The sequence below is a fragment of the Vitis vinifera genome, chromosome 4, assembly GCF_030704535.1.
Source record: "Vitis vinifera cultivar Pinot Noir 40024 chromosome 4, ASM3070453v1".
NCBI lineage: Eukaryota > Viridiplantae > Streptophyta > Magnoliopsida > Vitales > Vitaceae > Vitis > Vitis vinifera.
Window position 1 is genome coordinate 14,720,311 of NC_081808.1, and position 10,900 is coordinate 14,731,210.

Below are 10,900 nucleotides of genomic sequence, written 5' to 3' on the forward strand. Positions count from 1 at the left end.
CCAAGTTAAGATCAAGAAAGAGCCATCGAAAAAAAGATCCTAGGTATTCAAGACCTTTGTCGACAATGATCTTCATCTTCACCGCATGGAATAGATTTTAGAACATCCAAATCTCAAATATTATTTTTTATAACACTTTCTAAATCTTGTTTATGATTAAAAATTAAATTTTTTTCCATTGTACATAGGATTTAGAAAAGTTGAGGAAGTTTTGCATGCTCCTAACCTGATTCTAGTATAAGGAACAAAGAGATCCAAGTATCCTTATAGCATGTACTAGTGATTTTTTTAGATTTCAATTAGCAAATTCACCACCTCTCATCTTGGTTGATTCTTTATATAGATTTGCATTAATAAGACTTAGAGTTGCACATGGTGTCAAAGCCTCAATTTCAAGAGGAGGTTACAAGTGAAGCAACCTGAGCTAGCTTTTGGACTTTAGCCTGCCTTTATGAATAAGCCCTTATTAGGAGAGCTTCTCAAATAGTAAAAGTGGCATTTGAAAGTCAAATACAACTTTTTGAAGTGTTAAGGCAAAACTTTCAATTAAGGGCTCTACAACCTCCAACATAATTTATCCATGTTTTAAAGAAGAAAAGAGACCCATAGTTTCCTTAAATGTAATGCGAGAATAAGCAAATTTTACTTTATTAAATTTTTTTAAAATATCATAATTATCTTATCTTTAATACAATTATTATTTTTAAATATAATTTCCAACCATGAAATTTAGTTTAGTGTTATTGATATAGACTAAAAAATGTCTAAATTGGTAAAAAAAAAAAACATGGAAATTGATATTAGCATAACTAAAAAACAAATTAGAGAAGAAACATTGACTTCCTTAAAGAAAATAGATTGTTGTCACTTCAATTTTAGATTTATACATATCAAACAAAATGTTGTCATTGTTGCTTTTATTTAAGTACCCTAAGATATGAATACATCAAATATACGTTAACTTATAAATTATATGTCAAGATTGCACCATCATAAGTCATGAAAGAACTCAACAAATTTTATATATGTTATTATTGGTTTGAACAAGTTATATATGTTATAATCATTCATTTAAATAAATAATATTAACATATATTACCTTAAGTCAAGATAAAATATATCAACAATGACATTTTTTATTGTACTGACAACAATCATGACATCTATGAGTAGCCCAATGTTAGGAATTCTACCACAGAGATTCCACATGCTTTAATTAGTGTTTTCACCCTAACACATGATTAGCATAACCATCCTTGGTCACCGTTCATCAAAATTTTCAATCACCTTCTTAATAGCGCTCTTATTTTGGTCTCCTTCAAACTTCCAAAAAAATTCTTTTTTGATTTCTTTCAATGTAATAAAAGTCATCATTTACCATTTGGTGTTTTCTCTCTCAAAGTAGAGGTTTATTCTCATTCTTTGCCATCACTATTATATTCACAACTTTAAGTTACTTTTGCTTAAATATGTCATTGTACTAGTGGTTTTTTTTTCAATTTGAATTACCAAATTCACCTCCACTCACCTTAGTTGATTCCTTGTGTAGATTTGCATTAATTAGACATAGAGTTGCACATGGTACTGTCAAAGCCTCAGTTTCAAAAGGAGGTTACAAGTAAAGCAAGGTGTGCTAGCTTTTGGGCTTTAGCCCATATCCATAAGCTCTATTTAGGAGAGGTTCTCAAATGGTAAAGAAGTAGCATTTCAAAGTCAAGTACAACTTTTTGAGGTGTTAAGACAAAAGTTTCAATCATAGAGCTCTACAACCTCCAACATGATTTATCCATGTTTTGGAGAAGAAAAGGGACCCATGATTTCCTCAAATGTAATGCAAGAAGCAAATTTTGTTTAATTAAAAATTTTAAAAATATCATAATTATCTTATCTTTAATAAAATTATTTTTTAAATATAATTCTCAAACATAAAATTCAATCGCAACCCAGTAGTAATTACTTTTACTTCTACTATTCTTCTACCACTAAAAGCGGAAGTTTGATGTTACCCTAAACTAGGCTATATGACATCAATATACCTGGTTGATCCTATACTTAATCAATTGTGAGACTGGAGAGGATGTGTATCAAAGCGTTTTGATTGCTCTTTCCATGATCAAGAAAGAAAAACACCAAAATTCAACTCACTTTATTTCAATTAGAAAAGTGATCACTACTTCACTATTCACAGGCAGTTCTACCACAAAAACTACTGCCCTAGCACTCCCATTTCTCTGCACAGCATTTACCATTAACAGCGAAAGTACATTCACAAAATCATAGGTGCTTAAGTTGGACATAGCTATTTAATGGGCTTCATAGCCGGACATTGCTGATGAAAATCATAGAGTCCACCGCAGGAGATGCAGCTCCAGCATTTGCTGCTTAAGTTGTGGAAACATGGCTCTCTTGGAACTGTCAAAGGCCTATTTGATCTGCAGAAAAGGCGAGATGGAGAATTAGATATCGGTTCGTCTTGAAACTTTTGCTCTCTCATGCTCAATTTCAGAAGCATTTGTACTGCAATCTTCATGCATACCCTATTTTACCTTTGTGGATAGAAGGGTCTATCAAAGAAAGGCATCAATTGGGCTCTAGGAATCATCTCCTTCCTCAGCATCCTAACCTCCTCCTCCTCTATCAACTGCTTTACATATTCAGCAATAGTTCTATCACATTGCATTTATTTACAAAAGATTTTTGAGCAAGTTTTCAAGGTATCTATATATACCTTCTGCAACCTTTCTTCTAGTTTCTTCTGTTGCTCCATGAAATATAGCTTGGTTGCTACCTGCATGCATTGTCCTCCATTTTAAATAACTACTTTGTGAGAAAGATCTGACTCCAAATTCTTTTAACATGAGAAAATCAGATCTAATCTCATTAAGAATGAGCTCTCACCGAGTAGTTGAACATTGCCCGTTTGACCGCTCTTTGTTGGGTGTGGAGCTTGAATTCCACTGGCTTGGTGTTTTCCTTCAATGGGGGCTTTTGAAAAACCTGGAGATGGTCATGAATCCTGTCAAGCTTGTGATTGAGAGAAAAGAGTATATTTCAAATGGTACAGACAATGAATTTGGTTCACTTCACCTTAGATTTGTCACCGAGTTGATCTTTGAGATAATCTTTTGACTGTGACAAACATCCCATATTTACTTATTTTAGTGACAATGATGTCTCAACTATTGCCTCATGGAACAATCATATAAAAAGGGGAAATTATAGAGATGATTAAAAGCATAATAATGATTATGGCAACCAGCTACTTTTCAAACTTGGATATAATTCATGGTTGGGACCCTTGGAGCTGCTTAGTCAACTTTCGTCCTTATTAGTGCTTTGAAGTATAAATTAAACTGGAAGATAGTTGATGGTGACCCGGATAATTCAACTCTATCTAAGGCTATAACATGGGTAGTTACATAACAATGAACAGTTCCTCAAATGATAAGATGATGGCTTAAAGTATGGCCAAGGAAGTGAGGATTATGCAATAACAGATAAGAGTCAAATTGTACCAATCATGCACTAAAAAAAAAAAAAAGATTGAGACCTTCAAGTGACCTAACTTTCTTTTGGATTTGAAAGGTTTAGTTTCAGACTAAATAGACAAAAGAAACTTTCATGCTTATTAAACGAAAGCCTACTTAATCGAGGTTTGGAAGTCGGTTCAGCTAGTCTCATTAAGCTGGAATGGCCAATATTCAAACCTTTTCTAAGACCACTTCTACCAATGACTTCTAATTTCGTCTGCTTAGTATTTTTTTATTATTCTCTTCATATAACACATTATTGAATAAATGCTCTTAATTTAGAATATATTAAAGTACGAAAAAAAAACCATTTTCTTAATATTGCAACTGATTTTTTATTTTATTTTTGGATGATATTCCATCCTTTTTGAAAAAGTGTATGGATGTTCTCAGGTAAAACCACACTAAAGACAAGCTGGATCACCTGACCAGCTTCTCTCTATTGCATGGCTTTACTTCAAGTCCTCCAAAACTTGCTTAAGATAGTCCATTTTGATCTTCTCTATATTTATAAATTGATTAATTGAATGGACAAAAGTGGATTTGAACTTCCAATAACATCACCCTTTATAAAATCCTACCCATGAATGGCTTCTGAAGCCCTGTTGAGCCGGAATGTTGTATCTCACCACTCCTCTATTAGTTGAGCTCCATGGAACTGCAGACTGTGAACTAGCCTTCACAAGCTTCACAAATATTCAAAACCAAACACCCATTAAAATTACCATTCAATTTCATCAAACAAACAAACAAACAGAAGAAGAAGAAGAACAACAACAACAACAACCTTTTGAGCAGCTCTGGTGTGTGAACTCTCCATAATGAATTGAAGTGATAATTGTGATAGAAGCATGAGCGAATGGAAGCAAGTATATATACAAAACGAGAGTGGGATATGAGCTGGGGAAGTTAGGAGAATTGTAACTGTTAGGTGGAGTTTCATTCTGTTGCAACATCATCACCTCGCTTAGGAATCTTCTTGTTTTCTTATACCAAACTTTCTGATTAAACCTCCCTCTCATCCGCAATTTTCATACCTTTTTTAAAGTGTTTCCTTCAAACCTCAACTTGGGTTTAATCTCAAAATCGTCTAGCAGATTAATTACGGGAGACTGATCAAACCTCTGACTTAACTTCATTGAGTAATTGTTTAAGAAATCTTGTATAATGTGGTAGGAACATGCCAATTCCAGCTTGCTGTTTAAATTTGCATTTGTCATTCTAAGTGAGTCACCAAGTGGGTTGAGTTATCTCACGGGTGGAAGGCAGAAATCTTATTTATTAATCTAACTCGATTGCTTTTTGCAGTATCTCTATTCCAAATACTTTTAATGGAACTATCCCGTATAAAAGTTATTTTTCGGAGAATCACCTTATGCAGGGAGCATTATAAATTATTTTTTAATTTTTTAAAAATGTTTTTTTAAATGTTATCAAATACTTGATTTTTTTTTATAAAAGAAAAAAACATTTTTTATGTTAAAAATACTTTCTAAAAAAAACACTCAAATATCTTAGGGTCTGTTTGATAACGGCTTCCGGGAACAATTTTGAAAAACAATGTTAAAAATAGTTTTTAAAAATTGTTCTTGATATTTTATAAAATAAAAGTTTGTTTGGAAACTTAAAATGTTTTTAACCTATTTTTAAATTTTTTTTATATATATTAAAATAATTTTTATGTCTATATTCTTATAATTATTTTTTAAAACAGTTATAAAAAAAAAGTAAAAAGTATAGAAAACAATTAAAAGATTCTATGAAAATATCTTGTTTTTTATTCTTAAAAACAAAAAAATAATTTTTTATTACTAAATGTGTTTTCTTGTATTTTTTTTTTTAGAGAACAAAAAAACTATTTTCAAAAATAGTTATCAAACATACTCTTAATCATTTGGGTTTTTTGGTTTTTGGGTTTTAAAAAGAGAAAAAGGGGAGTACCAAAATATAAAAAAATTTCAAATATAACCATTAAAAAGATAATGATTTTTGAAACTGTTTTAAAATAAATGTATTAAAAATACTTAATGCCTCAAATTTAAAAGTTTTTGAAGCAATTTTTAAGGATATTTATATTTTCTTATAAGATTTTCTACTTTATTATACAAAAATTATTCCTATTTTTTATTTGTGGAAGGAAAAATTTTAAAAATTATTATGAAATGAAACCTAAAACTTCCATTTGAAATCAACCTCTAATTCAGAGTTGTTAAAAGCTCACACATTTGAAACTCATAAGAATTTTCAAGCTTCTCTGATAGGGCAAACATAGATATATGAGAAAAAAAGGGATGAAAGACATGTTAACATAAACTTACGATAAATTAAAATAAATAAATAATTCTAGAACTAAGAGAAATTGAAAATGCATGAGCTTTTCTTAATTTTTTTTATTATTATATTTTGTAAAAAAACTATTTTTACATAAAACTTAAAATAAGATTCAGGGGTGACATAAGACATATTAGTTTTAGGGAGGGGATAAATGTGAGCTAAAAAGCAATATTTGACTTAGGGGATAGTTTGTTTCTCTTTAAAACTGAGGCCATGGGGCATATGCCCCCTTTGAGCCCTAACGAAATCTATCAATCATGTTCAAAATCTTTCTCAAATTCATTACAGGAAAATTTTGTTAACAAATATATATATATATATATATATATATATATATATATATATATATATATATAATACAAAGATATAAAAGAAATTATAGACATATTATGTTTTCTTATAAGATTTTCTACTTTACAAAAATAATTCCTCTTTTTTTGTTTGTGGAAGGAAAAATTTTAAAATTATTATGAAACAAAACCTAAAACCTCCATTTGAAATCAACCTCTGATATAGAGTTGTTAAAACCTCGCACATTTGGAACTCAAATGAATTTTCAAGCTTCTTTGTTATGGCAAACATAGAAAAATGAGAAAAAAATGGATGAAAGACATTTTAACATAAACTTACCATAAATTAAAATAAATAAATAATTCTAGAACTAAGAGAAATTGAAAATGCATGAGCTTTTCTTTTTTTTTTTTTATTATTATGTTTTGTAAAAAAACTATTTTTACATAAAACAAATATATATATAATACAAAGATATAAAAGAAATTATAGACAATTTTTTTTTTAAATTTTGCAAAGGGACAAAAAGGAAATTGTCACCCTCAAATTGTTAAGTAATCAGGCACAGCCTTAAAGTCAATATTGAATTGCTAAAAGGCACAATGAGAAGGGCCCAAAAGTAAGAGAAAAGTTGTTAACCACCAAACTTTCGAGTATTTCTTGTTAAGTCCGTTATCTAACAAGGAAGGAAGGTGATCTTTCATTTACACTTTGATAGTGTGATTAGCCTCTCTGATAGTGGAAGCATACGTCACATTATTATTAGCTCTTCCTTCTCACATGCATTGCTTGCAATTCAAGTTTCCAAATTATTTACTTAAATTCATAACCCTTAAATAATACCCATGACAAGCAATTTTTTGATTGAGAAATCACACCCTTCACACCCAATGGATCACAATTGTGCTTCTAAAATTAATTTATTTTTTAATTATATGATTTTTTATTTTTTATTTTGTTAATTTTTTAACACCATACCCACATCACTTAGATGACTATTGTTGCTTCAAACTTAGGTCATGTGTATTTGTTCATCAAAAGTTTTAATAGACTTTCAATAGTTTAGTATCATTTGGCTTTTAAATTAAAATGTCAAATATTTTAATTAATTTTTATTTTAAATTTGAAGTTTGAATGATATTTTTTTTTAGAATTAATTAATTAAAAAGATAAAAAGATCTCAAATTTATAAAATCAATATTTCTCGTTTTTGAACTTAAAGAGTAGCTTATTTTTCATATAAACACCCTTCAACATTTTAATTATTCACATATAAATTTAAAAGAAAATTATTTTTGCAAGAAAAAAAATAAAGTATTTTTATTTATTTTTCCTTTAATTAAATAACCTTTTTTTTTATTCAAATTTAAGACAAGACTCATATTCATTCAAACTTTAGATAACATAAAGAAACAAAGGTTAAATCTAAAAAAAAAAAAAACTTGTGCTTCAATTAATATTGGTTATCATTAAAATACAGTAAACGTTAGAGATAAATTTGGAATTGTTGCATAGTTATATTACTTTATATTTTAAAATTTAGTCATGACAAAGGTTGTAAGAAAGGTAAAAAAACAGAAATTAGAAATATAGCATGAATAGATGAAGGGTTGGCCAGTCCTCTTATTCAGCATGTATTGATAGATGTGATTTTCATTTTTTATTTTTATTTTTAAGTTTTTATTTGAAGCTGCTTCCGTTGTTTCTCCTTAAGAAATTGGGCTTTGGTTTGGTGCGCTGGTGGGGAGCCAGTCGCTATTTGCCCAACAAACGGCTTGATGTTGATCAAATTGGATTGATTCCTAAGAAATATATTGCAATGCATTATTTATCTTATGGGTTACTTTCCATTCATATATGCGACTTTGTACAAAATAAGTAAAAGTCTATATAACTTGGATATTCAACCCATCCAACCCACTCCCAATCCAAGTTTTGGTATGATGTAAACAAGGTTTAAATAGGTTTGGGTTGGGTTAGGGTTAAAAAAATATCAACCCAAAAATATTAGGACTAACATGGTTCAATGTTTGATGAATTCATTAAAATTCGAACCCACATATTATTATTTATTTATTATTTTTGAATTATGTAATCTATTATTTTATTTATAATATAAAAATATAAAAAGAATAAAGAATAAAATAAATTTATCATTTTTTAATTATCTTAAACTAATATATTATAGCATTATATTTTGTTTTTATTGTTAGCAATTTTGTTCCTTTTTTATATAGGATTTTTTTAAATAGTGATTTACAAGTAAGTCTAAAAAAATTTGAGTAAAGGCATGTTAGTTTCTATATCCTTGAGAGAGACTTTGTCTTTCACCTCTAGAGAAAGAAAGAAATAGTGAGAGACAAGAAATCATCATTTCCAAAGCCCCACTTTGGAGTGTCAAAATCGTGGCTTGAGTCGTCAAGCAAAAGATCTTGCATGTACAAGACTTCTAGATTCATTGTTCATCTTCACCAAGCGGAATTGATTTGGTAACATCCAAATCAAAGGTAAAGTTCTCTAATGGCTTTCTTCTTGATCCTAGAATTATAAAAATATGATTTTTGCTTTCATTGCATAGGATCTAAAGGCCTAGGGTAGTTTTGCTTGCACCTATACAATCCAAGATAAGGGAATGGAGAAATATGGGGTTCTCAACACTATCAATATATCAAAGAATCTTGTTCTTCATTCTCGTACTAAACACATTGAAATTCGCCATCACTTTATTAGGTATCTTGTTGAGTTATATCAAAGAAAAGGTTGCCTCTTTAAAGTTTGTCCCTGCTAAACATCAACTCGCAGATACCCTTGGATTCTCTTAAGTTTGAATTTCTTAAGAAATCCTTGGGCATATGCCTAATTGACTGATCATTTAGAGTTATAGGCCTTAAAAAGATTGCTTTTATTGTCAATTTCATGTTTGTTTCCTTTAGCCTTCTTAAATTTCATCTTTGGGCATATGATTATTGTTTGTATACTTGCCTTATTAGCATGATTTATAATATCTCAAGTTTATGACCTAGATAAATATATTAAATCTCCAAGATTTGATGTCAATTTTCCTTAGATATTTTGTTAATCACTTTTGAAGTATATGATTCTTAATAATTAAAAATCTTTGTATAGTCGAAATTCAACATAAGCTACACTTTGTGATTAATCAAGAGGGGAACTGCTTAAGTTTAACTCATAAAGTAGATTTTGGTTTCTTTGGAAGGATTTGTTGTCATGCCTAAATCTTATCCTCCACATACCTTGTTTAGCTAAGATCATTATTATTGTTTTCTAAATTGAGTCAATTCAAAATTTGAATACTTGGCTAAGATAAACTCTTATATTCTTTCTAAGATTTTTCCCTAAATATATGCTTCTTACTTGCAACATTTGAAAACACCCCCTAAGTGGATACAAAGGTAACCATGAATAAAATTAAAAAGAAAAATAAAGAGAAATCATGGTGTACAATGTCTCCACTTTCAAAAGAAAACATGAGATCAAATTAAGGGGGGGTTAAGTTATGTTGTATGTAAATCATCGAGGTCGTGTTCAATAGAAATATGACGATCCTAGAACAAATTAACTAGATGTGCTCTTAATTTGACCAAAGGCATGACTGGATTTCTTCTAAGAGATCAATTTCGAAATATAGAACTAAACAATAAGTTGTATTCCCTTGAACATTAATGCTTGTGTTTCTATGTTGATCCTCTTATACACTAATAGTTATGTATTGAGTTTCCAAAACTGATATTGGGATTAATTTTGTTCTTTGGAGCTGAAAACTTCATTCTTGTTTGATGGACGTATATGATCCAAAAACTTTACTTGTTACATTACTTTTCACTCTAATTTTGCAAGTTTATGAGCTCTATAATTTTGCCTAGATGTTTATCAATATCGTTCCTAAATTCATGATTAATTTATACTTTGTTTGATTATTTTTTGTTTTTGAAGCCTTTTGAAAAGCTTTTTACTATTCTTGGTGCTTAAATTCTGCATCAAGCACTCAAGCACTATATCCAATGCTCAAGCGCCATAAGTTCTATCCAACGCCGGCTCGAGCGATTTTAAGTTGTTTCTAGTATTGCTTCTAGAGCTTGCAACACTCGAGCACTCTTACAGGCTATAAATACCCCTTTCCAACGCATCATTTGCACTTTTCACCTTCTTAGTTAGCTTGAACACTTTGGGTTCTTGCTTTCCATCCATTTGAGGTCAATTTGTTCCTAGTTTCACATTTTTCATTTGTATAGTATTATTTAGGACGTCATTTAGATCATTTCCAACAATTTAGTTTTCTTTCACAGTTTTCTTCATTTTTTATGCCTTTACATATTCTTTATATTATTGATGGCTAGTCGTCGTCATCAAAGTAAGGCGACCCTTCTAGGGTCACTGAAGCCCATTCAAGGCATTCTTCTTCAAGGTCTTTTTACTCGAATGACCTCCCGATGGAGTGTTTCCACTATGAGGAGGCTCATACTTGTTTTTATGCCTCCTTTCGTCATCGTTGCATAAAGGTCAAGCAATATGTTGATCTTCGTCCTTTCCAAAATACTCTTTTCCTCCTCATCATTATGAGCAAGGGCGAGAGACTTTGTTATATTTCCGAGGGACTTACTACCCTCATCTTATGCAGATGTTTTACACAAAAGTGCACTCAATTGTTGTTGGTGTAACATTCAAAGTGACCATGTATGGCCAATCTTTTCTCATATTTTCTCAATCGATCAAGTGTGTACTTG

General features: G+C 30.1%; 1 protein-coding gene across 2 annotated transcripts; it reads right to left on the bottom strand.

Annotated features, from left to right (window-relative positions):
* Positions 1 to 2,125: 2,125 nt before the first annotated feature.
* LOC100262160 (microtubule-destabilizing protein 60) lies at positions 2,126 to 4,394 on the bottom strand. Of its 2 annotated transcripts, XM_002265737.4 has the most exons (7): positions 4,318 to 4,394; positions 4,112 to 4,216; positions 3,088 to 3,129; positions 2,899 to 2,997; positions 2,729 to 2,788; positions 2,547 to 2,641; positions 2,126 to 2,432 (listed from the first exon to the last, which is right to left on the bottom strand). In XM_002265737.4, exons 1-7 carry the CDS (start codon positions 4,381 to 4,383, stop codon positions 2,300 to 2,302), a joined length of 600 nt encoding a protein of 199 aa, XP_002265773.2. In that variant the 5' UTR covers positions 4,384 to 4,394; the 3' UTR covers positions 2,126 to 2,299. The 2 variants fall into 2 exon arrangements, with proteins under 2 accessions (XP_002265773.2, XP_059592323.1); XM_059736340.1 differs by lacking the exon at positions 3,088 to 3,129.
* Positions 4,395 to 10,900: the final 6,506 nt, after the last annotated feature.

Excerpts from the sequence above, each read along its gene's own strand:
- LOC100262160 (XM_002265737.4), bottom strand. The coding sequence starts at position 4,383 with ATGCTTCTATCACAATTATCACTTCAATTCATTATGGAGAGTTCACAC. Across the intron at positions 2,998-3,087 it reads AACTCGGTGACAAATCTAAG|GTTTTTCAAAAGCCCCCATT; the intron begins GTGAAGTGAACC and ends GACCATCTCCAG. Across the intron at positions 2,642-2,728 it reads TAGAAGAAAGGTTGCAGAAG|TTGATAGAGGAGGAGGAGGT; the intron begins GTATATATAGAT and ends TATGTAAAGCAG.